The 27,500-nt window shown below is 37.9% G+C and overlaps 7 protein-coding genes and 1 pseudogene across 10 annotated transcripts in view; 3 read left to right on the top strand and 5 right to left on the bottom strand.

The window, feature by feature from the left end:
- LOC119579090 (SNARE-associated protein Snapin-like) overlaps positions 1 to 4,532 on the top strand; it is a 5,008-nt gene extending 476 nt beyond the window's left edge. The window contains exons 2-3 of the mRNA XM_037926828.1: positions 3,053 to 3,218; positions 3,615 to 4,532. Of these exons, the coding sequence (XP_037782756.1) occupies positions 3,053 to 3,218; positions 3,615 to 3,728 (280 nt within the window). The 3' untranslated portion in view covers positions 3,729 to 4,532. The remainder of the gene's footprint in view (positions 1 to 3,052; positions 3,219 to 3,614) is intronic.
- LOC119579089 (methyltransferase N6AMT1-like) lies at positions 4,200 to 4,972 on the top strand. The gene is given in 2 exon segments (XM_037926827.1): positions 4,200 to 4,527; positions 4,529 to 4,972. Coding segments are annotated over 2 exon segments (663 nt in total). The 5' UTR covers positions 4,200 to 4,236; the 3' UTR covers positions 4,901 to 4,972.
- Positions 4,973 to 5,933: 961 nt separating this feature from the next.
- On the bottom strand, positions 5,934 to 6,812 carry LOC119578640 (tRNA-specific adenosine deaminase 2-like; the record flags this gene model as incomplete). The annotated part of the gene is made up of 1 exon (XM_037926200.1): positions 5,934 to 6,812. A coding segment is annotated over one exon (534 nt), but the record flags the coding sequence as incomplete, so codon positions are not given.
- LOC119579088 (single-strand selective monofunctional uracil DNA glycosylase-like) lies at positions 6,730 to 9,405 on the bottom strand. The gene is made up of 5 exons (XM_037926826.1): positions 8,911 to 9,405; positions 8,166 to 8,285; positions 7,888 to 8,031; positions 7,347 to 7,499; positions 6,730 to 7,012 (listed from the first exon to the last, which is right to left on the bottom strand). The coding sequence occupies exons 1-5, from the start codon at positions 9,268 to 9,270 to the stop codon at positions 6,893 to 6,895; spliced, it is 897 nt and encodes a 298-aa protein (XP_037782754.1). The 5' UTR covers positions 9,271 to 9,405; the 3' UTR covers positions 6,730 to 6,892.
- A 348-nt stretch (positions 9,406 to 9,753) lies between these two features.
- On the bottom strand, positions 9,754 to 10,526 carry LOC119578639 (annotated as a pseudogene).
- Positions 10,527 to 10,567: 41 nt separating this feature from the next.
- On the bottom strand, positions 10,568 to 13,124 carry LOC119578638 (single-strand selective monofunctional uracil DNA glycosylase-like). The gene is made up of 6 exons (XM_037926198.1): positions 12,644 to 13,124; positions 12,278 to 12,291; positions 11,891 to 12,007; positions 11,608 to 11,751; positions 11,073 to 11,105; positions 10,568 to 10,738 (listed from the first exon to the last, which is right to left on the bottom strand). Exons 1-6 carry the CDS (start codon positions 13,002 to 13,004, stop codon positions 10,568 to 10,570), a joined length of 840 nt encoding a protein of 279 aa, XP_037782126.1. The 5' UTR covers positions 13,005 to 13,124.
- A 2,624-nt stretch (positions 13,125 to 15,748) lies between these two features.
- Positions 15,749 to 23,610, top strand: LOC119579087 (transmembrane protein 147-like). Its single transcript, XM_037926824.1, has 4 exons — positions 15,749 to 15,875; positions 18,530 to 18,665; positions 19,911 to 20,132; positions 20,625 to 23,610. Exons 1-4 carry the CDS (start codon positions 15,799 to 15,801, stop codon positions 20,880 to 20,882), a joined length of 693 nt encoding a protein of 230 aa, XP_037782752.1. The 5' UTR covers positions 15,749 to 15,798; the 3' UTR covers positions 20,883 to 23,610.
- Positions 21,571 to 27,500, bottom strand: part of LOC119579085 (neuronal membrane glycoprotein M6-a-like) — an 83,674-nt gene continuing 77,744 nt past the window's right edge. For 2 of the 4 annotated variants that reach the window (XM_037926822.1, XM_037926820.1), the window contains exons 5-8: positions 25,057 to 25,216; positions 24,696 to 24,837; positions 24,334 to 24,479; positions 21,607 to 23,947 (exon numbers count right to left, since the gene is read on the bottom strand). In XM_037926822.1, the coding sequence (XP_037782750.1) occupies positions 23,819 to 23,947; positions 24,334 to 24,479; positions 24,696 to 24,837; positions 25,057 to 25,216 (577 nt within the window). In that variant the 3' untranslated portion in view covers positions 21,607 to 23,818. Of the gene's footprint in view, positions 23,948 to 24,333; positions 24,480 to 24,695; positions 24,838 to 25,056; positions 25,217 to 27,500 lie in introns of all 4 variants that reach the window. The other 2 variants (XM_037926821.1, XM_037926823.1) reach the window with 2 other exon arrangements.

Below are 27,500 nucleotides of genomic sequence, written 5' to 3'. Positions count from 1 at the left end.
TTATGTTGGGGGTTATAGGTTGGTTATGGCGGAGTTGTATTTTGGTGCTTTCATTAAGACGATCGGAAGGTGTTGTGGTTGTTTGTGATCAAATATATTGGATTTTTTTGTCTAAGGAAGACTGAAGATGGTTTGTTATTTTGTTGTTGTTTGTGTGGTTTGTTGAGGATCCACTGCAATATTCCCCAATTTAGGCCTGGGTTAGGATAGGATAGGTTAGGGAGGTTTTCATGGAACCCGGGAAAATGGCTTGGTTGGAATTATTAGTTCCTTTGTATCACATTTTATAATGAAATAAATATATTTACAGTAACGTAATGCGGTGACAATTGTCTAGTATTATACTTGCACATGCATAGTGTCGAATTCTCACTCTAGCCATGGCAGGGTAGAGTGCACAGTTAACGTGTGGGAGCACCTGATGCTGAGTCTGTCAGACACTCTCTCCTGCTGTGATTACGTGGAGAATTCTTTGTTTTCCTAGGTGGGGGTTGGGGGTGCAGTAACCCCCCAGAAGGGGGTATGCAGGGAGTATAGCCAGACCATATAGACAATATAGTAACTGATACGGAACTGTGATTACAGCAGTTTGAAAATTCCACATTGCACATGCAGGACTGGAACTCCCAGAAAAATAATCAATAGACTTAGCATTACAATACTGTAAATGTAGCCACAGCCTTTTGTTAAAGATAGTTATGCATTACATGTTGTACTGGGGGTCGACTCCCCCACCCCCATCAGCGATAATCTTGGTCCCAATTGCAAAAGACGACATGAAAGGTACCAGGGAAATTGTGGGGTAAGATATGAATTACATACAAAGAATCTGTCTATGTTGTCCAATCTGCGACCCCCCCTTCCTGGGAGCTGCCGCTTCCCAACCCCCATATTGGAAGACAAGAATCCTCCATGTATTCACACAGGGTAGAGTGTACAACTGATGTGCCTGTTGCCGAGTCTGTCCGAAGCTCTCCCTGCTGTATGTATGTGGAGGATTCTTTGTTTTCCAGGGCAGGTGTTGCGGGGGTGGCAGCCCCCATGGGAGTACAGCCCCCATCATTCAGCAGTATGGTGAGGTATCTTCATTAAGTTATTATATTTATCATTAGTTTACCCCACAATTTCCCTGGTACCTTCCATAGCCTGCTATGAGGGCCAAGAATGTGGGGATTTGGACAGGTTCCTACACCTATCAGTACTAGAGGATGAGAGGCATCCATTGATGCCAAAATCATTGTGATAGGTTATGTGAAGATATTGTGAAAAATTAACCAAAATATTCGTATTTGTCATATTTTGATGCTACTTAGTATGGTATACTTCAAATGAAATGTGAAATAAAGACTTGAATAGAATGAGTTAAGGTTAGCACAGTAAATCGAGTGAGAGATTATCCTCTTGTTAGAGTGGTTATTATGAAGCACTTGTTGGTAGATAATTCATCTGGGCCATGAATCTGCAGTTTTTGTCTGGGTCATGAATCTGGATTTTACACTCTAGTGTAGCGTAATTTGAAAAGACTTTGGAAATGAAATGAATATTAGAAAGAATAAGTTCAAGTTAGATTTATATATCTAAGTGAATGCTCTGTTTTTTTTAGCAAAAATGCTGTGGCGTGGAGTTGCGCATTTTTTTACTACATAAATTCTGGCAGAATAGAACTGATTTGTTGATAGATTGCAGAAAAGTTTGCAACCTCTTTCTAGCGAGAATATATGTGGTGGAGCATTTTGAACATTACCAGAATGTGCAGTGTGATGGATAAGGAATTGTGCAGATAATTTGAAGGCATGTGGTTCTCAGACCAATTACATGAAAAGTCCATTAGAGAGAGAGAGAAAAAAAAAAGTTAATATAAACTTTCTTGTATAACAAAAGCATTGATCAGTTTATATTACTGCATGACAGTCTTGTGAATTTTGCATGTTATCCCTTTGGATCCAGATACTTCACTGCCTGCACATGGCCCAAAGTGTGGGCATTAGGCTTACTCGAGTGGTCACTCTGATGGATGTGGGCTTGTAGGCCAGGCATAAATGAACACTCATGTACAGTGACAAGACTCCATGCCTTTTGTAATACTACTTCGTCTTTCTATGCATAAATTTTTAAAACTCTTTTGCCATTTTCCAGTGTCTAGATTTGTCATTTGATTTACTTTATCCAGATGATAATAGACTGTTTTCTATACATACTCTCCACATCGGCTCTCTAGGTTGTCCATAATGCAATAACAATAAGTAATATTTTGTTATTTTTAAAGCTCTTTCGTAATATTCAGTTTTCTGTAATACAGCTTGCACCACCAGGATCCAGAACATAGAAATAGCTGGTGCCCTTCTAGTCATGGCTCACATATAGTACATTTCACCCTTGTTCTCTAATGTAAATAATGCAAAAGCCCCTTCCTAAATGCCCACCGAGTCTAATCACCCTCCATGAGCTGTGTGCTCTCACGCCAAGTCATTCTTGTCATCCTGGCCTTCAGCTGAAATTCTCTCCTCTCTCGGCCCACAGCCAAATATTCCTATGACACCATGTTTACATTGCCCGCTCTTCAATCCATTTTTTTATGAAGTGATGGTCACTTTGTCTGGCTCATGGGGATTAACTCGAAAATATCAATATTTATGTTACAGATGAAATATTAAATTAGCAAAACTTAAAATAAAAGCATTTTCGGGTAAAGGGTTTGAGTACATTTTTGCTGTCATTTTTTTTACTCTTATGTTGATATTTTGTGTGATCATTAATAAAGACAATGGTCTTTATTAATGTTAGTTGGTAATTTTTTCTCTGTCTGGATATTTTCTGGGTAGTTATTATTACTAGTTGTAGTTTTATATTCATGTCAGATTTTCATGTCTTCAAATGCAAGATCTTGACCATCATCTACTTCTTCACAATTTATATGTTTAAGATACCTAGAAAGCATGTGAAGAGCAAGAAATTGGACTTACTTCAATTATGATCATCATTATGATTATTGTATTTTTATATATTACTCCTACTACAGGAACCTTTAACGATATTTAAATATAACCAACAGAGTGAGCCAGAGTGAGTTACACCAGCAGCTTGAGGGTCTATCAGTGGAATTAACAAGAGTCCAGGAACAGACACAGTGTCCTCTCCAGCTTGATGCCTACATAAAGAAGCTGCAGAATGCCAAGAGAAGAGTGGTTGTAGTTAACAATATTCTACAAAATACACAGGTGGGTGTACATATTATGATAATGTAACTAATGTGGTATATTGAGGAAATATTTTTAGTTTTTTTTTTAATGTCTTTCTTGCTGTGCTTCTCTTCTGATTTGTCCGTCTTAGTTTCTACCAACGCATCTGCTTTTCTTATACATCTACATGTTATTATTCATCCTTGCCATTATACCAAAGCTTCAAGTCTTAGAAAGTATGATTTTGAGTAAACTTAATACAAAAACTGTTTTTTTTTTTTTAATTTGCAATACTGAAGGAGTATTATTTTTAAGATGTAATGACCATTGCACAATAAATAATTGAATAGTTATGTTTAATTGAAACTGATGTTGATATTAATAGATTTTTAAAATTTATTTATATTTTAATGAGTTACTCTTTGCTTTTCTCAGGATCGACTTAATAAACTGCACAACCAGGTCAGCAAAGAAACAGCACGTAGAAAAGCTCTGTTAGATACCAGTTCGCCATCAACAGTCCCATCAACTTCACTTCACGCACCCTGACTTGACTTTCCGTCATAAAAGAAAAACTTTAAAATTTTATTAGCTCTTAAATGTTTCAAAACTTATAGAAAGCACATTGTTCTTGCTTGAAGATATACCAGAGACTTGATTATATAATGAATGATCTGATTCTGTCATAGTTTTCATATGGTGTCCATCCTGGGAACTTGTATTTGTGGACTTAATGTGCTCCTGTGACTTAGATATTGTGCCAATGTAGCAAGAGTAATACATTCCATTTGTTTAAAACTGAGGTGTGTTTGAGGTCACATTGGATGGACAGAGAATTTGTGTGTATATAGATATATGCGTTATTATTAATGATACTTAATTACATATTAACTATCTAGTCATTTGAGAAGTATAGTTTGTTGTGATATTATTCTTTAACTCAAGAATAATTTTTTGGGAGGCAGCAAGGGGCCTTGTGTAGCAAGTGAAGATTTTATGTGAATGTTTTAAAAAGCACAAGTGAGTCTTTTAATATCATTAAGTGGATATCACAGCAATGGATCAAGTAGACAAGATAAAGACCCCTGATTTTTCTCATATAACATCAGAAGATCTAAATCATATTTATGAGCCTTCAGAGGATAGCTTCCTACTAATTGATGCTCTGGAGAAAGACCTAGGATTCATACGGAAACGTGGACCTTCCATGTGTCTAGAAGTGGGAACTGGGTCAGGTGTTGTAATAACAGCACTTGGAAGTGTCCTGGGGCCCCAGTGCCAGTACATGGGCACCGACATCAACCCAAGAGCTTGCACTGTCACCCAGGAAACGGGCAGAATAAATGGAGTCAAGTATAGAGACTGTTTGTACAGACCTGGTTTCCGAGGTCATTGACAGAGTAAAGGGAACTGTCGACGTGCTGCTATTCAATCCGCCATATGTCGTTACCCCTTCTGAGGAGGTGGGTCAGGGGGACCTGGAGTACACATGGGCAGGTGGAGTGAAAGGCAGAGAGGTGTTAGACAGGATCTTGCCTAGTGTGGATGTACTACTGTCTCCAAAGGGACTCTTCTACTTGCTTGTGCTGAAGGAAAATGATCCTGAAGAAATTGCGAGTATAATGGACTCTAGGGGTTTTTCATGTGAGTGTATAATGAGGCGGAGGACAGGCCCAGAGAACCTCCTGGTTTTACGGTTTTGCAGGAAAGGGAACCAGTAATATGTAAAATGTATGAGATAAAAAAAATATCAGAACTTATTTACCATATAAATAAAACACATATGACTTGCATTTTTTTATTTATATTTTTTTGAAGAATACTTATCCTTCTGAGCAGTTGATGCTTGTACTATTGTTTGTGTAAAAATTTAAGAAAATAAAAAATAAATTTCTATGGGAGAGACACACACACACAACAAATTGTAATAGAATTTATAATACATATGTCAAATATTAACAACAAGAAGTGGAGTATTAATATGTTAATTACAAACTTTGCTAAGATGACACTGAAACTAAGGTTTTTTACTTTATAATTTGACAGATGCTGGGTCAAAATGGTAATGACATTTAATTGTCTCGGTACAAAATGCTTTATCAAATATTAAATTAAGATACAAAATTCTGTTCCTTGCTTACAAATCAATAACCTGAGAATCAAGATGGGCTAAATCTTTAGCATAAAATAGACACTTCCTAGTCAATACTGATATGAAATAATCCACTCACACCACACACAGCACATTTCTTTTGCAAACATCAACCAGATTTTATGAAGCCTTTTCACTTCTGAGACTGTATAATTGTTTTGCAAATATGCTACTTGAAGCTTATCATCTCATTGTTAACCCATAACTGACGGGTAGCATTCATAGAGGCCGGGGCCTCGCTGCCGGGGGTTTATATCGTCGCCCTAGCATGCGTGACCACTCATGCCAAATACCAGCATCCCATGCCGTTTCTTCGTAATACTACGAAGATATGTTGTATTTTCAGTTTTCATTATTTTTTACAGTCTCTACTTGCCAAACTTCCTGATAAATCGAGACTGAAGGGTATTTTTGTTGTTATATAGACTCCATAGTTGATCATTATTCGGTCTATAGTCCGAATAAAATAAGCAGTGTGCGGCATCATGGAGTTGAAATCGTCGGTTTGTTGCATTTTTGTTTATTGCATGGTAAAAAGGAGAAAGTGTTAAAACCGACTTAATCACACCTTCACTGGCAAAAAAAAAAAAAATTTTTTGCCGTGATTGTAACTAAAAAAAAAATCATGGCATGTCCAAACATACTCTATGGCATGTGCGTAGGTGCCCCTGGCAGATGGTCCCGCCATGCCATGGCATGTGCGTACATGCCACCCGTCGGCATTGGGTTAATTTAAGTATCTGACATTGTCAGTTGTGGTCAAAAAGTATACATTTTTTTTTTTTACTTGTCTTTTAATATAAAAACTAGACTGAATTTTATAATGCAAATGAAATTAATAATAGTTACTTGAATCTCTGCATACCAGAATTACATCATAACATGAATTATTTTGTCTAAGTATAATTCTAATACAATTCACTGAGTGATCTACAAAACATGGCCTTTTACTGACTTTTCTTTCGCTTTACTTTGTCAGACGGAGCATTTGGATTTTCACCTTTGTAGAAATCCTTCAATAGTCCAATGGCTTCATCAGCTCTAATGCCCTTTTTGATGTTAAATGCATAATTATACATTTTAGGGACATTGACAACAGAGCCACAGCCCCCAAATCTGTCGTTTGAGCAGCCAAACACGATCTCTTTAATGTCAAGCTGCCCTAATGCATCAGCACACATACCACAAGGTTCTACAGTGACATAAATACTAATCTCTGGGAAAACATGTCTGTGATTAATTTTCTTATCTTGACACCAATTCAAAACTTGGTCAACACAGTTCATCTCGGCATGTCTAGTGGCGTTGTGGGTCTCATTGACTGTGTTGCGACCAGAGGCTAAGATTGAATCATTGTAGACAAAGACGCAGCCAACAGGTACTTCACCTGAGTTCAGTGCATCTTTTGCTTGGTTCAGGGCTGCCTCCATCCACTGGTTACTTAAGTCTGTGCTTGCAATTTCATCCATTCTGATTGCAAATTACAGAAGAGTGCAAACTGCATGTAAATTACTGACCAGTTATTATATATGTAAACTGCATAATCATCTGAAGATGACAATTAAACTTCTGGCTTAAAATACTCGATGACCTTGCTTTCTGTTAATTGTTTGATAGCAATTTCCCTCCAACCTTTATTAGCTGCTGGGTTCACTGGGCTTGGGTGCATCAACAAGCTAATCTGCAACATCAGTGTTGGAATTTCAGTATATTAATACCAGAGTAGTGTGGTAAATGACAGCACTGGCAAAGAGTACTATCATGCCATTTTGTCAATAAAGGTGCCTAGAAAGGTAGACAACAGGATTATTTCATTTATATCCAATCCAAAATATGAAAACTTTCCAATTTGACTTAGATACAATACATTCACTATTTATCTTTTATTTTTTGAAAGTCCACTTCTATTGCCTACAATTTTATCTACAATCTCAACTAATGAAGAAATATAATACAGTATACTATACATAAGCATTTCCCTTGTATCTCTTCAAGTTTACAGCATGATACTTTACCTCAATGTTTGTAATGCCTGCTTTGGCGAAGGCTTTGCGTGTTTTGTCTACAACGTAATTCCCCACACCAATTATATGCTCAACTTGGAGGAGTCTGACTGTGTCTACCAAGGCCTCATCACAGGCTTCCTCTAGACCAGCTCGCTCCTTGACCTGGTGGAAAGAGTATCCTTACTATGATGGGTAAACAAAGGCTAAGAGGGAAACACATGTACATTAACTTCACTTAATTACGAAAGAAGGGAGAAGGAGAGGAGCAAGAGGAGAAGAGGAACAGAGAGAATAAGGAAATGAGATATGGGGGAGGGTAGAGGGAGAGAGAAACGGGGGAATGGAGAAGAGAAATATGGGGAGGGGCCAGAGAGAATGGAGAAGAAAGATAAAGGTGAGGAGAGGATAGGGAGAAATATGGGGAGGAGGGGCCAGAGAGAAGAGAGATAAGGGGAGCAGAGGATAGGGAGAAAGCAGAAAGAGTAGAGAAGTGAGAAATCAGGAGGCTGTGTTGAGTGAGTAGAGAGGAGACTGAACTAGGTGAACCAACCTTGAGCTCAGGCGGAGTGACGTTTTTAGCCGACTCCTTCAAGAAGAATAGTGGGCAGTAGTTGTGGAGGAAAACGTATTTGAACAGTACATCTGGCGAGCCACTCAGCTCCTTCAGCAGCGACCAGAGACGATCCCCACTCACCTTGGGATTGAATGAATGATTACTTTTAATTTTTTTAAGGCAAACAAACTATATAAATATTGCAGTTATATAATTGTGAACAGCTTCATTTAGAAATATTGAAGAAAAGGAAAAAAATATATACACACACACACCTCACTTTTCGTACACTCCAATCCCTGTATTGGCCTTTTGGGATGCTCTCTCTCAGGCCTTTTGACACCCCCCGTCACTCCTAGCCACTCCTTTGCATATTTTACATGGCCAAATGGAACCTGAGAATGCATGAAACATTATACTGTATTAGTCTGCATAAGGTCCATGTAATGACTATGCTTATATACCAACAGTACTCTAGTGCACATGCAGGTACGAATACATACACACATGCACGCGTACACACACACACACACACGCACACGCACACAAGTTTTTAAGGTTTAAAACAGGTCTGCAATTATATTTATAGGTCCTTCGCTATGAATTCCACAAGTGAAGAAATAACTAAAATTCAGATAAGTGGAATAGAAATATTAGCTACACACCTTTCAAAGTCTATGGTCTATGGATCTAAAATAAATTGATATAAACAATTAATTAAAAACACTAATACCACAAGAAAATATAATAAAATGGAAAAAACTAAATTGAAATTACACCTACATAACAAACAGCATTGTAAAGAGAAATTAGTGAACAATAATTTTTTTTTTTTCAGAAGAACAATTACAAGAAAGAAAGAAAGAAAATGAAGAAGAAAAAAGAAAAAGAAAGAAAGAAAGAAAGAAAATGAAGAAAAAAGAAAAAAAGAAAGAAAGAAAGAAAGAGAGAAAAAAAATAGTGCCAAGAATCATATAAATATACCCTCCACGGAACCTTAAAACGACCTCTTTCACTAACCCCAGTCTGCCCCATCCCCCAAGGGCCCGGGTTCATGCCCATCAGCAACACCTTCTTCGTTCCCTGGCAAAATTTCGAGACAAAATCAGCATGGATTTCACTTGCGTAGTCCAGAGGGTTGTAGACGTAGCTTATCCCTTCCCCGTAGTCGAGGCTCAGGAGTCTGTCAGTTTGTCTGGCTTCGATTTCGAGGAATTTTGCCGGAATGTCTTGTGGGCTGATGCTCGGAGCTGGGAAGTATTTGCTTAGTATTGGGGCTACACAGTCAGCGCTGCTATTGGTGTCAACGGTGCTGTTCGTCTGTTCATTTTTGCCGCAAGCCGAGTGTTGTGTTTTTTGCCTTTTGCTTTTAGGAGGCATTTTCTACAATGACGAGTTCTTTAAAAAGCCAATCTTATTCTCCTTCTCTGGTAAATATGAATGTTTTATCAAAATGCTGTCTTTCTCATCCCTTTTAGAAACATGAGTAATCTCGCTATAATAAAAAAGAAAAAATGGAGAAAGGTGAGAAGAACTTTATATACAAGGCTAAAAGAAGAGATACCAAGAATGATAAATGTGTATGCATATACATACATATATATATATATATATATATATATATATATATATATATATATATATATATATATATATATATATATTATATATATATATATATATATATATATATATATATATATATATATATAAAGAGATAGAGATAGAGATAGAGAGAGAGATAGATAGAGAGAGAGAGAGCTTCTTATTTCATAGATTTCAAGGGAGCATTCGACAGAGCTCCCCTACAGCAATCCTCCATGAACTAACACTCTTGGGAGTTAGGGCAACTTCTGCTATGGATTAAGGATTATCTATCTTGAGAAGAGCACGAGAGTAGAAAATTTTTTTTGGGGTCCCCCCGGGAGGTTTTCCCCCCCTTTGGGGGGGGTAAACTTTGGTTGGGTTTTTTAAGAGAAAAGAGGGGTAAAAAGAAAAAAAAGTTTTAATTTAAAAAAACAGATGAATTTAAATGAAAAAAAAAAATTTTTTTTTCCTGATCCGGAAATAAAATAAAACAAATTTTTTTTGAAATTCTTAAATTCGAGTGAAAAAAAAATGCCTTTTCGTTTTTCGCTTTATTTTTGTCAGACGGAGCATTTGGATTTCACCTTTGTAGAAATCCTTCATAGTCCAATGGCTTCATCAGCCTAATGCCCCTTTTTGATGTTAAAAGGCATAATTATACATTTTAGGGACATTGACAACAGAGCCACACCCCCCAAATCTGTCGTTTGAGCAGCCAAACACGATCTCTTTAATGTCAAGCTGCCCTAATGCATCAGCACACATACACAAGGTTCTACAGTGACATAAATACTAATCTCTGGGAAAACATGTCTGTGATTAATTTCTTATCTTGACACCAATTTCAAAACTTGGTCAACACAGTTCATCTCGGCATGTCTAGTGGCGTTGTGGTCTCATTGACTGTGTTGCGACCAGAGGCTAAGATTGAATCATTGTAGACAAAGACGCAGCCAACAGGTACTTCACCTGAGTTCAGAGCATCTTTGCTTGTTCAGGGCTGCCTCCATCCACTGGTTACTTAAGTCTGTGCTTGCAATTTCATCCATTTTTGAGTGCAAATTACAGAAGAGTGCAAACTGCATGTAAATTACTGACCGTTATTATATATGTAAACTGCATAATCATCTTGAAGATGACATTTAAACTTCTGGCTTAAATACTCGATGACCTTGCTTTCTGTTAATTGTTTGATAGCAATTTCCCTCCAACCTTTATTAGCTGCTGGGTTCACTGGGCTTGGGTGCATCAACAAGCTAATCTGCAACATCAATGTTAGAATTTCAGTATATTATACCAGAGTAGTGTGGTAAATGGACAGCACTGGCAAAGATACTATCATGCCATTTTGTCAATAAATGTATGCCTAGAAAGGTAGACAACAGGATTATTTCATTTATATCCAATCCAAATATGAAAACTTTCCAATTTGACTTAGATACAATACATTCACTATTTATCTTTTATTTTTTGAAGTCCACTTCTATTGCCTACAATTTTATCAAAGCAATCTCAACTATATGAAGAAATATAAATAGTATACTATACATAAACCATTTCCCTTTATCTCTTCAAGTTTACAGCATGATACTTACCTCAATGTTTGTAATGCCTGCTTTGGCGAAGGCCTTTGCGTGTTTTGTCTACTACGTAATTCCCCACACCAATTATATGCTCAACTTGGAGGAGTCTGACTGTGTCTACCAAGGCTCATCACAGGTTCCTCTAGACCAGCTCGCTCCTTGCTGGTGGAAAGAGTATCCTTACATGATGGGTAAACAAGGCTAAGAGGGAAAAATGTACATTAACTTCATTTAAATTACGAAAGAGAGGAAAGGAGAGGGAGCAAGAGGAAGAGGAACAGAGAGAATAAGGAAATTTAGATATGGGGGAGGGTAGAGGGAGAGAGAAACGGGGGAATGGAAAAAGAGAAATATGGGGAGGGGCAGAGAGAATGGAGAAGAAAGAAAAGTGGGGAGAGGATAGGGAGAAATATGGGGAGGAGGGCCAGAGAGAGAAGAGAGATAAGGGGAGCAGAGGATAGGGAAGAAAGCAGAAAGGAGTAGAGAAGTGAGAAATCAGGAGGCTGTGTTGAGTGAGTAGAGAGGAGACTGAACTAGGTGAACCAACCTTGAGCTCAGGCGGAGTGACGTTTTTAGCCGACTCCTTCAAGAAGAATAGTGGGCAGTAGTTGTGGAGGAAAAGAAATTTGAACAGTACATCTGGCGAGCCACTCAGCTCCTTCAGCAGCGACCAGAGACGATCCCCACTCACCTTGAGATTGAATGAATGATTACTTTTAATTTTTCTAAGGCAAAACAAACTATATAAATATTGCAGTTATATAATTGTGAAACAGCTTCATTTAGAAATATTGAAGAAAAGGAAAAAAAAATATATACACACCACACACCTCACTTTTCGTACACTCCAATCCCTGTATTGGCCTTTTGGGATGCTCTCTCTCAGGCCTTTTGACACCCCCGTCACTCCTAGCCACTCCTTTGCATATTTTACATGCCAAATGGAACTGAGAATGCATGAAAAATTATACTGTATTAGTCTGCATAAGGTCCATGTAAAGACTATGCTATATATACCAACAGTACTCTAGTGCACATGCGGTACGAATACATACACACATGCACGCGTACAACACACACAACACACACACGCACACGCACACAAGTTTTTAAGGTTTAAAACAGGTCTGCAATTATATTTATAGGTCCTTCGCTATGATTCCACAAGTGAAGAAAAAACAAAAATTCAGATAAGTGGAATAAGAAATATTAGCTACACACCTTTCAAAGTCTATGGTCTATGGATCTAAAATAAATTGATATAAACAATTAATTAAAAACACTAATAACCACAAGAAAATATAATAAAATGGAAAAAACTAAATTGAAATTACACCTAAAATAACAAACAGCATTGTTTAAAAAGAAATTAGTGAACAATAATTTTTTTTTTTTCCAAGAAGAACAATTACAAGAAAGAAAGAAAGAAAATGAAGAAGAAAAAAGAAAAAGAAAGAAAGAAAGAAAGAAAAGATAGAAGAAAAGAAAAAAAGAAAGAAAGAAAAGAAAGAGAGAAAAAAATAGTGCCAAGAATCATATAAATATACCCTCCACGGAACCTAAAACGACCTCCTTTCACTAACCCCAGTCCTGCCCCATCCCCCAAGGGCCCGGGTTCATGCCCATCAGCAACACCTTCTTCGTTCCCTGGCAAAATTTCGAGACAAAATCAGCATGGATTTCACTTGCGTAGTCCAGAGGGTTGTAGACGTAGCTTATCCCTTCCCCGTAGTCGAGGCTCAGGAGTCTGTCAGTTTGTCTGGCTTCGATTTCGAGGAATTTTGCCGGAATGTCTTGTGGGCTGATGCTCGGAGCTGGGAAGTATTTGCTTAGTATTGGGGCTACACAGTCAGCGCTGCTATTGGTGTCAACGGTGCTGTTCGTCTGTTCATTTTTGCCGCAAGCCGAGTGTTGTGTTTTTTGCCTTTTGCTTTTAGGAGGCATTTTCTACAATGACGAGTTCTTTAAAAAGCCAATCTTATTCTCCTTCTCTGGTAAATATGAATGTTTTATCAAAATGCTGTCTTTCTCATCCCTTTTAGAAACATGAGTAATCTCGCTATAATAAAAAAGAAAAAAAATGGAGAAAGGTGAGAAGAACTTTATATACAAGGCTAAAAGAAGAGATACCAAGAATGATAAATGTGTATGCATATACATACATATATATATATATATATATATATATATATATATATATATATATATATATATATATATATATATACATATATTATATATCTATATATATATATATATATATGTATATATATATATATATATATATATATATATATAATATATATATATATATATATATATATATATATATATATATATATATATATAAAGAGATAGAGATAGAGATAGAGAGAGAGATAGATAGAGAGAGAGAGAGCTTCTTATTTCATAGATTTCAAGGGAGCATTCGACAGAGCCTCCCCTACAGCAATCCTCCATGAACTAACACTCTTGGGAGTTAAGGGCAAACTTCTGCTATGGATTAAGGATTATCTATCTTTGAGAAGAGCAAAAGTGTGGTACCAAGGCACCTACAGTGCTTATGGCGAATTAGAACTAGGCACTCCACAAGGGGGAGTATTGTCCCCTACACTATTTAATATACTTATGCACTCTCTTTGCAAACTTAACGATGAGTTAGGAAACCTATGCAGTATCACATCATATGCTGATGACATTCTTATTCAGGTATTTGATAGGGGGGATTACATTCTACGGAGGTTTAGCAAAAAGTGTGCTTCCCTCGGACTCATAATCAACCCAATCAAAACTAAGTATATTTCGAGATCTCGTAAACTACCTTACATTCCAAGGTTAGGAGGACAAACTATTGCAAGAACTGACACCTATAAATATCTTGGTGTTATGGTGACTGCTCCCCACCTCATGTCCCGCAGTTCTCGCTTTACCAAGGATATTGTTCAAAACATCAAGGAACGTTGCCTTGAGCGTTTAAAACCATTGCACTACATAAGTAACAGATATATAGGTGCCTCCCTGAGAGTCCTAAGGTTGATGTATATCTCCCTTGTTAGGTCCATGATAGACTATGCAAGCCCAGTTCTTAGTATGTTTCCACCAAGTGCCCTCAAACCACTTGAAGTTTTACAGAACAAGGCCATGAGAATTATACTTGGATGCCCAATGACTGCCAAAGTTCTCGTCATGAGGAAAGAGCTAGACCTCCCCTCTATTCACCCTCGCGTCAGAGAGAGAGAGAGAGAGAGAGAGAGAGAGAGAGAGAGAGAGAGAGAGAGAGAGAGAGAGAGAGAGAGAGAGAGAGAGAGAGAGAGAGAGAGAGAGAAAGAGAGATAGAGATATACATGCATGCACACATGCGTGCGCACACACACACACACAATATATATTTATACATATGTATGTATGTGTGTATATATATATATATATATATATATATATATATATATATATATATATATATATATATATATATATATATATATATATATAATAATATATATATATATATATATATATATATATATATATATATATATATATATATATGCTTGCATATAACAAAAGCCGTGAAAGGAAATATATAGACTGATAAGCAGAAGGCAAAGCCTATGGGACAATTATCACATATAACAAATACAAACAAACAATGAAATAACAAAATCTTAAAAGAGAAAATCGAACACAATACGTTCAGATAACCGATCAAGAAAATTTTAATATCGATGGATTCTTTTCAAGCTCTAGTACACATGTATGTAAGAATTATGCCACAGAACCCCCCCCCCCCTTTCCTGGGCAGGGATTGGGGGGTTGGGATTACCGCAGGACGAGGGTCGCAGGGGGAACGGCTCCCAGCATTAGACAATACAGTGACCGATTCTGTGTATATTATTCTTATATTACCCGTCATTTTTCCAACAATCAGGGCCAAGACTGTCGCTATTATAGGGAAGGGGGGGGGGGAGGTCCGTGGCATAATTTGGATTGTGGAGAACGAGAGGAATTAAAAATCGTATTGTGTAAAATTGGAGAAAACAATAATAATAATAACAATAATAATAAAATCTCAGCTATGTAGACTGTCACATGCATCACTTTTCTCACAATTTTACAGATTAACTTAATAAATTTCAATCAGTTAACTTATCTTTTAACTGATCTCAGAATTCATTAAACCATTCAACCAGTGTCACTCTCAGAATAAAAGAGTTTTGCATATCTTTTAAACCTAGCACTTGCAACGCACTCTTATAACACTGAAATTTTCTTGAATGAAATTATTACACTATTGATTTCATTCATAAAATTTGTAAAGCGACATTGTCTTCTATTTACTGAAGATAGAGGCTGAAATATCATCAAAAGTCACACAAAATCGGTTAATTCCTTGATAGTTTGGGAGTGACGTGGAAAAAAAAGGTTAATTTCTGTGTTATTTGTGTTTATTGAAAGTTTTTTTTAAAAAATTTTATGGAAATTCACGTTGTTATTGTTTACCTCTGGGGTTCCAGTAATTTTTTTCCGATGTCACTCAAAAGCCGTATATTTATGAAAATAAGATAAAAATTAAATCTTTGAAAAATAGGAAATTATCATAAAGATATTTAAATAGAAATTAGAAAGTAATAATACATTGATTGGTAAAAATAGAGATAAAATTATTATTCCAATACTTTTTTAGAAGTATTACGGAGTCAGAGACAAACGTCACGTCTTCCTCTCGCCGGCTGTCAACATGACTTTCTTTCACTTCGGAAATTGCGTTGCCTTGGCCTATGGACCTTATTTCCTCACCTACAAATACTCTGGGATGTGAGTCTTGATCCCTGTTGCTTTATTTATTAAGGGGAAGCCGAATAAATGGGTTTTAGGGGGGTATTTCTCTGGCGGTGTTTCAGTGGGTTTGGTGATTTTTTGTTAATAATATTTTTCCGGGTTTGTTATGTTAGTTTTTACTTATTTTGTGGGGATGTTATGATGGAAAGGAAATGAATTTGGTGGAAATAGAGAGCCCTGGTGTTAAGAGGAAAGTTAGTGAAGAGAAAATGAGGTTGGATGACTACTTGACCGGCACTCGAACTCATATGAAAATTTTCCATCTTTATTGAAACAATAATTACAGAGGATATACAGCCCTTTGGTATTTGTTAACGAGAGAGATGCACCCCCAGAGACAAAGTCCTCAAACCTGATTTTCTATATATTTCCTCAATGGTTTATTCGCACATACTAAACATTGGGGTATCATGCAAGGCTGTGGCTATGTTTACGGTATCTTAATGGGATGTCTGCCCCCCCCCCAAAGTCTCCTCGGAAAAACAGAGAATTCTCTATGTTTTCATGGCAGGAGAGAGCGTCGGACAGACCTGGCACTGGGCGCTCCCGCATGTTGGTTGTATGTTCTACCCTGCCATGGGTAGAGTGAGAATTCCACACAGTGCATGCATGACCAGAACTACTGTAAAACAAGTGAATAGACATTGCATTACGCTGCCAAAATATAGTCACTTCGATCAAGCAAAACCCTTAAATCCAGTTGCACAACAGCTGCACCAGTATTTATACTCCATAAGATGGCATTGTCCATTTCCCTCTATCTTTCTGTGTCGCTCTCGGTAACGTTAACCAATTGTTTTTCAGATTATCATTGTACTTTTTTATGTTCAGGGCATTCTTGCATACACTTGAATTTTTAATAATTTTTTGTGTCACGCAGCCATCCAATCTTGCAGTTATTATTTCTTCTTTCAATTGTCCACACAGTAAGTTGTGTGAATCTCTTGTTGTTTTCCATCACAAATAATATAAATGAAAATATTAGTAATGTTTACAAACTCCGAGATGAAGTTCCTGTTAATCATTCCTGTGAAATCCACAAACATTGCTCTATAAACCAAGATCCATCCTAACCAAGGTGCTCACTGTATTTCTCTGTTGTGGGCTTTTATTTATTTTTTGCCTATGCAGATTATTTCATTTATTAGTTAGTGAAGGTTTGATTATCATAGTGCTATCACATCTTCCTGTAAATGTATTCCATAGTATTATGTATCACACAACTTTCTTATTATCAACTTGCAAAGGTAATACCATCAATGAAAAGTTTCTTATTTTCAGTTGTTCTATCATTCTGTCCAGGCAGTGTTTACCTTGTATTACATGGCTGTGGGAAGCTAAAACTATACCAAATTTTTATCAGTTTCCTTGGTACCTTTTTATACCCTCCCAAGCTGTCCAACAACACCACTATCGTTGTGATTGGGAATGCAAAGGTATCCCTAAGAAATACCAGAATGAGAAAAATCAATCAATAATTACACTACTGTGGTGAACATTTACACTTATCAGGGGGTGTGCCCCTAAACCCTCTTTCATAGGGGCTGATGTCCATTTTACCTCTAACCTAGTTTGCAAAATCCTCATTGAATAGAGTCCTGAAAAGTTCTCCTTAGTGATGCACATTCACACTTTAAAGGGCTTTGGTAATTTTTTGTTTCAGATAGCCATCCAACCTGGCAATTATTATTCCTTGGGTAAATTTCCCCAAAACCTTCCTAACCTGGAGGCTTTGCTCCCAGACCCCTACCCGAACACCGTGGACGTACTCTCCACACAGCAATTGTTGCAAACTATTTTTTTCATATCTGATATTTTCCTGTAAATGTATAGCAAAGGAAATAACATAGATTCAGTGTGTCTCATTTTCTGTCGTTCTGTCTATTAGAAACAAAGTTTACCTTGTGCCATACTGTTGTGTGAAGCTGAAACTATACTGGGGCTTTACTTCCTAAGTCTCCATCTGGGGGGATGCTACTGCCCCCCACCCCCCTCCCCCCTGGTTTGCTAAATATTCACCTCATAAATTCTGGCAGCATAGAGTCCTGCCAGATATTTGGACCATTTATCAATTTGGAGGTTTTCTTAACATAATTGCAATACTAATAGGGCCAAGGTTATTGGGAATCTTTTTCATTGTTGTTTTTTTCTGCCCGTCTTTTTTCTTATTTCCATGAAATCTTTTTGTGTTTTGCCTAGACAGACACGCGCACACGCACACGCACACGCACACGCACACGCACACGCACACGCACACACACACACACACACACACACACACACACACACACACACACACACACACACACACACACACACACACACACACACACACTTTTTCTCTTTCTCTTTTTCTTTTTCTCTCTCTTTCTCTCTTTCTCTCTCTTTCTCTCTCCCTCTCTCTCCCCCTCTCTCCCCTCTCCCCCTCTCTCCCCTCTCTCCCCCTCTCTCCCCCTCTCTCCCCCTCTCTCCCCTCTTCTCCTCTCTCTCCCTCTCTCTCTCCCTCTCTCTCCTCTCTCTCCTCTCTCTCTCTCTCTCTCTCTCTCTCTCTCTCTCTCACTTTTTGTTTTTCAGTTCAGATTTTTATTTCCTACAGTGCAAGTCAGATTTATATTCTCTAACTTTTGCAGGCCAGAGTATGGTGCATTCTGGAAATGTGTACAAGTAGGAGGAATGTACATGCTGACACAGCTTTGCAAAATGCTGCTGCTTGCAACATTCTTCCCAACATCTGATGGTCCTCCTGAAAGTGCCAGTTTTATAACGGTGAGATTCTTGAAATCCGTTTTCTAACTTTCATGTATTTTTGCTGTATGATATAGAGATGTGTGATTTCTTGTGCTTTTGTATTTTAGTACAGTGAGCTTGGTCGATGAGATTGGAAGGGAGATAGTATTGTTATTTATTTATTTACTTATTTATTTTTATTTATTAAGTTCTTGATTTGATTTTAAGGCACAATGCTTTGCAAAGATGGAGAAAAACTGAAGTAATGGCCAGTAATAAAAACACTTAGCTGCAGAAAAAATTATATGTTAAGTAAAAGTGCCCATAGTCCACAGCCACTCATGGCTTAATCTAACATGCTGTGGCCTTGGCAATCAGGGAAAGGCGAGCAAGCATCTCTTTATGTTCTGGAAAGGGAGATCATTTTCACCAGTATATGTGGGGAAGGTTTCTTAGCCTTTGCTGGAGGACAGACGTGATGGCATTACTTCATGTGGTCCTAATACCAATGCAATTTTCATTTGTCATAGTATGTTGATCTGCTTCCTAGACCAGATGGCAGAGTCTTTTTTGGGGGGTTAATATGCTATATGATAGGAATTTTAATTTTTGTGTGAAGGACCACATCTGTCGGAGATGATAAGTCTTGCAGTTCCTCTGGTTTCTATGCCTTCTGTGCTCCAGTAAGGGCCACCAAACCTCCACCGCATATATTTAGGTAGAAAGAGCGAGGACTGCTTCCTTAGTTAGTGATAAACCACCATGGTCTATGAGCTCCATATTGCCAAAATATATAAAGTGGAGGTTTATTGTTGTTTTGCTGGTGTTGGAGGCATGGGAGGTTAGTGAGTGGCTGTATCTTTGATGAGTGAGTGTAGGCAAACTTCACTTTCTGCAGACGGCAGAGCTAGTAGTGCTTATGTGTTCATTAAGGGCATTACCTTTGTGCCTATTTATGTCCATACTATTCTTGTTTCAAGTTTACCAATGAAAATAGTTTTTTAAGGGAAGAGAATAGATTTGAAAGAAAGGAATAGCTATGAGAAGTACTTTCTTAAGTCTGACTTCTTGTGTGCTTGATGGGCATTGGAATATAGCTGTGTTTACTTGAAATAATGTGTAGTGTTTATCATGTAATTTGTTATATTTTGAATTGTTTTCAAGTATTTCTATGTTCATACTAATGCTACCACCATGTTAGTAAAGATCTCGTCCAAAGAATTCACTGTATATTAATGAATTTTTTCCTCTTGGCATTTAATTAATCCACCTCACAAATTGCAGGAAGTGGTAAAGACAACAGTAGACTTTGGAGATGTTATGGGCCTGAGCATTGTGATGGGTCGTGTGGTGGCTTCAGGACACATCAAAGTGCTCATTGCCGGCCTGGGGTGGGCAGCAGCTGACCTGTTCCTGACGCGTGCCCTTCCTCTCTGGGTGGGCGCAAGGGGCCTGGAGTTTGACTGGAAGTACATTCAAATCAGTTTGGATGCCAATATCAGTTTGGTAAGAGCGGAGTAGAGTTTTGGTGACCTTTTCTCCCCCTCTGAACTTGTTTAGGTTTTCTTTCTTTTTCTTCTTCTTTTTCAATGTTTCTCTTTATTTGTAATAGAGATGTTTGTTCCAGTAAAATTATAAAATTTTACATATAGCTTTATATCTTGAATCTAGCAACCCTTAACATCTTAATAGCAAATTGTCCTTGAAAGATTATTGAAACTAACATCTCTACTATTATTTTACGTTACTATAAACAATTGTTATATTGTTGGAAAGGGAAATTTAAACTTTTTATTCTTTTCTTTCCCTCTTCAACTTTATTTATTATGAATGAGATTACAGATGGCCATGAAATTATTCACCAAGGAGTCTGTTACGTCTTGTTTACCCTTTTCATGTCACTAATAGATTATGTTGTTAGATACTGTTTTACTTGCATAGGGAGCCATTCCTACAATATACTCGTCTAATCTAACTGAACAACACACCCCTTTCCAGGTCCACCACCTCAACATGGCTCTGCTTGTGTGGCTGTGGTGGCGTACCAGCCTGGCCTCAGCACTTCGACCCATTGTGGCTGCACTGATTGTGGGTTGTGTATACAGGCCACTCTTGCCCCAGCTGCTCACCATCCTCCTGGGGGCTAGGCCATCAGGATTCACCCTCCTCTCTGCCTTTGCGATACCCACCCTGTGCACCACACTCATTGCTGGACACATATTCATCACTCATAGTTCGTCTATCCGGTCCTACTAGGGATATTCATACTAAGAGATCCTCGGATCGAGTGTTGTCTCTGCGCGAAAGTGTCATTTTGGAGTAAATATTATTTTACATGTTATCTTCGCTTGAATTCTCAGTCTTGTTTCATTCATGTGTGGATTTTCATTTGTAGTTCAATAGATGTATTATATTAACAGATGACCATAATTAAGAGTGCTATTGGCCAAACTTTATCAAAAGACAAATATTATCAACTTGATAGAAGTTATGAGAATGTATCAGTAAGTTAGTACTGGTATTTGTTTATATTTGATTGTTTCTGAGATATAATCAGTTTTATGTTCTCTGTCTACAACTTTTTTTGTTAGTTTCAACATTCTGTAAAATCTGTATTTTTGTTGTGTACAGAAATAAAGGTCTTTTATATATAAAATTTTATTTTTTTTATACAATAGAACATATTTAGATAGCATAGTCCTCATACAAAATATACACACATATTAATGGTCATGTACTTTCGACCATTTGGTGGTGCAATCCTTACACGAAGAACTAAAGAAATATAGTCTTTAGTAGTTAAGGGCATGCACAAAACTACAACATTTGCTAACTTTCTAGTCAAGTCAGATCAGTATCATATAAAAAACAGGTAAGAACAAGATCTTCAATATGCATTTGTATTTAACAGAACAAATAACTAATGAATGTTCTTGCTTATGTATATATATTTTTTTCTTTTTTTTTTTTTTTTTTACCTTTTTTTTTTTTTTTCTTCCCTTAAAAGAAAAGAGCATATCCAACAGGCACAATAGTCCACTCACTCAAGTGCACAAAGCTAACTACACCAATGTAAATGTGTTAGTAAAGGTGTACTCCTTCCATACTAAATATCAGAGAAGTTTAACATTACTAGAGGCCAAATTCATAACAGTCCTGGGAGAGTTAAATACAACTATACATCACCGAAAAAAAAGGTAACAGGACAGCTGTAGCAAAGTTTAGTTCCGAGAGCCATGAGGCGTAATTTCGTTCTCTTGGCTATGTGTGTGTATGAAGTAAGAATACTTTAAAAAGGAAAGGACAAAAAAAAAATTGCTATGTTAAATAATTGTTTTTCACTCTCGCGGGGATATGTGATATGTTTCAAGTATGCATTCTACTTGTTAAAACAGAAAAGATGATATGTTGCTTCTTGTTAATAACAGCCTGAAAGTGAATAGTTCAGCTGTTTTAGGCTAAGGCTAGGAATACAGGGAAAAATAACTACTTGTAGCACACTACACAGGAGGTTATATTCTATTACATCAAATACTGGATGTCACTGAAGCCGAGACTTCGTGATCTCTACATCAGTGAGTCTAACTCTCTTTATACTTTATTTTCATACAGCACATGTATGCATTTGAACAGTGAAAATATAAACACAGGTTGATTGTCACAACTTTCAAAAGAACAAAAATCAAAAACGAAAATAAACGACTTTTATTTCATAAGTATTTACTGAAGATTGTCAGTCCTTAGTTTAATGGCAAATGTAAATTTTCCGAATGGATCTCAGAAGGCCGTCACAGGGGAATTGGCTTGGTGGGATCCACATGTAAAATTTACCCAAGGGATCCTCTGAAGCACACACACAGGAGACTCAAGGGCAGGGAGGCCACTCCGCTAAAATAACTGGGCGTTTTTGATGTTAGTAGTTATTAGTCAACTAATAGAGAAAAAGAAGCATGGACAAAGGACGTGATGTAATTTGTAAGTGGAGGGGAAAAAACCAGCAGCAGATGATTATTTGTTGAAATACAGTTAGTAGTGTTAAAGACATTGCATTTCAAAACTAAGGAGTGACTGATAAAAATTGCTGAACAAGTTGTGATTTGATCAGTAATTTCTAATCATATATCAATCACATATGCACACAAACAGTAACCTATACTTCCGACTTATCTAAACAAAAGAGCATACAATGCATACACAGGGAAAACGCTGCAACATATCTGTATTTGCAAATAGAATGAGTCGTTATATTTATAAAACAAAAAGAATAAAAAAAAGACCTACTTTCTACAGAAGAAACCACAAAAAAAAAAGAACAGCATGTAGCATTGACATCTCGCAAGCAATACCTTCCATCCCATTAATTGAGGCTGCAACGATAGCACAGTCACATACAAGAGGGGAGGGGGAAACAAAGCATGTTACAAAAATATCTTCCAAACTAATGGAATGAAACGCAGAACTTCGAGCGAGAAGCACACACAAAAAGCAACTACCTCTTCACCCCCTAACCCAATCGGCTTCAAACCAGAGGCATGGAGAAACGCACTGCAAATTGCATTGACAGTAGGGATATTGAGCAGCAAAACTATCAACAAAGTTGTCTTCATGGAGACTGGTCCCGCTGTACGCCATCGTTACATGTATTATTATGATGCAGCTTGCCATTTCTGAATTGCCTCTGGGTTGAAGGGAAACAAGCCCCAGTTTGGGAAAATCTGCGCACTCGGCAATGGTGAATCGGTCAATCATGTACATTTAGTGAAAAAAAAACATTATTATAATCAAATGGGTCTTCCATACAGATCCTTCCCAAATGAGGCTTACCAACAATCATCCTGCTAAGACTACAGTCTTTTTAAAGCTGGGGATTTCAGTGCAAGGCCTTTCAAAATTTCTCATGAAGGTCTCAGAATACAAAGCCTTCCTGGTTTACTGTTCCTTTCCAATGGAATCAGGGGAGATTATAAAAAAAAAAAAAAAAAAACATGAACAGACAGCAAGAGATCAGAATGTCCTAAATCTTGCAGGGAAGTCGTCTTAAATCTTCCAATCTTCTTATGTGGTTGTTCCATTTTCCTCACTGTTTACAAATCCTCCAGGTTTTCAAAAAGACATGCATCCTGAGCTCAGGCAACCGACTCGAAGTAGCGACTACGTTGGTTGTTGCGCCAAAAGATCCCTTGGGCTGTATCCTAGAAGCGGTCTTTGGGGAGTGTGGACATCTCTGACTCCTGCAGGAACTGGATCTCCTGCAGGTCCATGAACTTCTCTTGGTCCTTTATGTGAGCATAATTTGCTGCCAAGCACATTAGATAATGTACCTAGAAGAAAAGAGAGAAGTTCAATACGTGATGGGTATAAAAGTTAAAACTCTGGAGGCAGAAATAGTACTGTCAATATGTTTTACGTTACTACTCTTTTCAACTGTAATAATCCTTCACAAGGAATAGCATTTGTAAAAACATGAACACTAACACCAGCAACTAGAGAAGCTAGGGAGTGATGGCACACAGCATTATTTTCATACTTTAAAAACTTGAGGGAAAAAAACAATAATATTAAACCTGAAGAGGAAAACAAAGGAATAATCTCATGGTGTATGAAATAGATCTAAAATCAAAATCTACACTGCTTCTTAAATACCTCGTCACAAGAACAAGAACAAGACATGCCGCAAAAAACGAAGAAAACCAGCCACGAATCTCACCAATGACAAAATCACCAAAAAGGACGAAACAGACGCAAGAATGAACATGATTTCTGCGTTGTTGACGTAGTCTTTGCAGAACAGCTTCTTCTCGCCATCACACACCCTCTTGTCCTCCTCTGGTGTTCCCTCAGGAAACAGAAAACCTGGAGGATAAAGGGACTTGTTAGAACGCTTTAAAAACAATACATTTCTGGCATTTACTTGGTAGAAAAATTTCCATTTCTTGAATATTCATAAGTATTCACAATACCATTAATTCAATCACAAATTACCATTAAAATAAACCTAGAAAATGTAATGAATGTTCCTAATCCTTACCACCAACATCGGTGCTTAAAACAGACCACAATATTACTTACTAAACTGATTGTAGTCGATACAGTCATTCTGAGGGATATACTGACACTGCAACCACGCAAGAGTATAGAACAGGGTAACAATGATGATAGCAGCGAACATCAGCAACCAGGCCAAAGACAACAGGTACGTGATGCCCATGAACTGGAAAGAAAATCAAAGTATATAAATGTAATTTTCATCTGATAACAAATGTGGAATGGAACATGTAACCAAAACAAATACTTCAACACAGTTCATAATTCCAAGTAAGGAGGAAAGCCCTTCAAAGGTCCCTCTCCACTGACCAACCAGGAATAAAAATAAAACAAACACAATAGACAGACAGAGAGATAAATAAAACGACTCGACCAAACCACTCACAATGGCACAGGAGATCCTTCCTCCCACGCGCCCTCGCCATGTCCTGTAGACCTTGTTCCTCGTGTCGCCCGTCGAAAGGCATCCTACGAATAGGATCATGAGTCCGAGTCCTCCCATGCCAGCTCCCACCACCATGAAAGTCAGCTGGACCGGCTCCACCCTGGAAAGTCCAACGAAAGAGGATTCAGACGCGGCGCAAACAGCTTCGGAGGACAGCTGGCAATTTGTACTGTACTCCTTGTATCTACTTGTTGATTTCTCCTAAGTACTATTCGATCGTCCAGAAATATGAGATATGGGATGAAATTTTTTTTTTTTTTTTATTGTTCACATAGAAAACTTGTATATATATATTTAATGACTTCTTACTTTTAAGAAACTGCAAGGTATCTTTAATGGTCTACATAAATTACTGATTTTTAACAATGATTTAAAAAAACTAAACATGAAAGACATAAAATGCAGAACTTGTCAAAAACGTACTGTTATTACACACGATTAGTATGTATGAAATGAAAACAGTTACCTATGCATATACAGAGATAATATTTCATATGCTGAAATGCACTTGCTCTCTGTCATAGGTGCAGGCATATATGTAAACATGTTGCAGAAAGGTTCTCAGGACACTACCGTAGTTAATATGGGATGCAGCACATACAGTACAAACTATTATTACATTTACACGCATGCATGTACTTTACTAAGAAGTCTATAATTACAGCATTTCATAGGCTGTTGAATAAATGTCTTGTAATTATCCATTCCCGAAGTAACTCCGCGACATTATATATATATATATATATATATATATATATATATATATATATAATATATATATATATATATATATATATATATATATATATATATAATATATATATACTCGAATATTCAGCTCCTTACCCTTACAGCAAAGGCGAGACCACAACCGCGTCACTACAGGACACGATAGGCAGAAAAAAAGAAACACTTGGAAAAAAACGTGAACATCCATTTCACAGCAGCGAGAACAAAGGCCCTGCCAGTGCCGACAACTCCCTCAGGGTGTTTATTATGCCAGGGTCCAGGGGGTAGGGGCTGGGGAGGGGTCACTACACCGCCCCTCCTCCCCCTTACCCCTCCCCTACTGTGTCACGAGGTCAGGATGAGGTAATTGTCTAAAGCCACTTGAGAGCAGCGTGAGAACACTGCATTCACATTTTACTCAATGGGAAGCTAGGGTCTGTATCATTCTCTCTCTCTCTCCCTCTCCCTCTCTCTCTCTCTCTCTCTCTCTCTCTCTATGCCTTTCTCTCTCTCTCTCTCTCTCTTTCTATGCCTTTCTCTCTCTCTCTCTCTCTCTTCTCTCTCTCTCTCTCTTTTGCTGAGAGGAGATACAGGGGAGGTCTGAATGCATTCTTCCTGCGGATCTTCTGTGTGTGTGTGTGTGTGTGTGTGTGTGTGTGTGTGTGTGTGTGTGTGTGTGTGTGTGTGTGTGTGTGTGTGTGTGTGTGTGTGTGTGTGTGTGTGTGTGCGCGTGTGTCCGCGCGCCCATGCACGAGCGAGTGTTGCACATCTGCCTAAACATCCGCGCAGATTCGTGACTTCAAAACGGATAGACAGAAAGACCAGCAGATAACCACCTCCTTCTCCTTCGCCAGGAGAGAAAAGCGGACCTGACATGACCTCAGCGCGGGGGCACCAGGGCCGTCGCAGCCCTGAAACAGGGGACCATCGCTCCTCCCACGCCCGGGCTCACTTAAGGACTTGATTCAGCCCTCAATCCTATGCATTATGGCTCTTTAACTCCTCTTCCTCTCGCTCTCTCGCTCTCTCTCTCTCTCTCTCTCTCTCTCTCTCTCTCTCTCTCTCTCTCTCTCTCTCACACACACACACACACGCACGCACAGAGAGAGAGAGAGAGAGAGAGAGAGAGAGAGAGGAGAGAGAGAGAGAGAGAGAGAGAGAGAGAGAGAGAGAGAGAGAGAGAGAGAGAGAGAGAGAGAGAGAGAGAGAAAGGAAAAGAGGGAAAAGAGAAGAGAAAATGAAAGAAAAAAAAGTAGAAAAGAAAAAAAAAAAGAGAAAGAGACACACAAGATTGAGCGATCAAACACCAGCACATTTGAATGCTCGTATGCAACATCCCGCTTGCATAAAGGGAGGATGAACCTTCCCATCCGAGTCTGCCTTTGAACAAGCATCACTCAATCATACGTGTGAACAACATCACTCGCGTTTTGGAAGCAGTTTATCGCCATCGACGTTTCATCACAACCGAAGTACAGCTGACAATGCATCCCGAACGCTACATCGGAATTTCACTAAAGATAAACGACGTTATAAGATAGATTCCCAAAATATAAACCACTAAATAGATAGAACAAAATATCTATTATGAATCGGGGCTGTACAGTGCTATCTTGTCAACATAGCACTAACACCTGTTCATCTCATGCACACCC

This window comes from Penaeus monodon, chromosome 11 (assembly GCF_015228065.2).
Source record: "Penaeus monodon isolate SGIC_2016 chromosome 11, NSTDA_Pmon_1, whole genome shotgun sequence".
NCBI lineage: Eukaryota > Metazoa > Arthropoda > Malacostraca > Decapoda > Penaeidae > Penaeus > Penaeus monodon.
Note: the sequence above shows the minus strand (reverse complement) of the source record. Positions and strands in the feature narration are given on the sequence as shown.

What these genes read in the sequence shown, in the direction of transcription:
- LOC119578638 (XM_037926198.1), bottom strand. Translation starts at nt 13,004, where the DNA reads ATGCCTCCTAAAAGCAAAAGGCAAAAAACACAACACTCGGCTTGCGGC. An exon ending in TGGAGTGTACGAAAAGTGAG is followed by an intron (nt 11,752 to 11,890) that starts GTGTGTGGTGTG and finishes TTCAATCTCAAG; the next exon opens with GTGAGTGGGGATCGTCTCTG. An exon ending in TCACTCCGCCTGAGCTCAAG is followed by an intron (nt 11,106 to 11,607) that starts GTTGGTTCACCT and finishes AAACACGCAAAG; the next exon opens with GCCTTCGCCAAAGCAGGCAT.
- LOC119579087 (XM_037926824.1), top strand. Translation starts at nt 15,799, where the DNA reads ATGACTTTCTTTCACTTCGGAAATTGCGTTGCCTTGGCCTATGGACCT. An exon ending in ACCTACAAATACTCTGGGAT is followed by an intron (nt 15,876 to 18,529) that starts GTGAGTCTTGAT and finishes TAACTTTTGCAG; the next exon opens with GCCAGAGTATGGTGCATTCT. An exon ending in AAAGTGCCAGTTTTATAACG is followed by an intron (nt 18,666 to 19,910) that starts GTGAGATTCTTG and finishes CACAAATTGCAG; the next exon opens with GAAGTGGTAAAGACAACAGT.
- LOC119579088 (XM_037926826.1), bottom strand. Translation starts at nt 9,270, where the DNA reads ATGCCTCCTAAAAGCAAAAGGCAAAAAACACAACACTCGGCTTGCGGC. An exon ending in TCACTCCGCCTGAGCTCAAG is followed by an intron (nt 7,500 to 7,887) that starts GTTGGTTCACCT and finishes TCTTTCCACCAG; the next exon opens with GTCAAGGAGCGAGCTGGTCT. An exon ending in CAGGCATTACAAACATTGAG is followed by an intron (nt 7,013 to 7,346) that starts GTAAAGTATCAT and finishes CTGATGTTGCAG; the next exon opens with ATTAGCTTGTTGATGCACCC.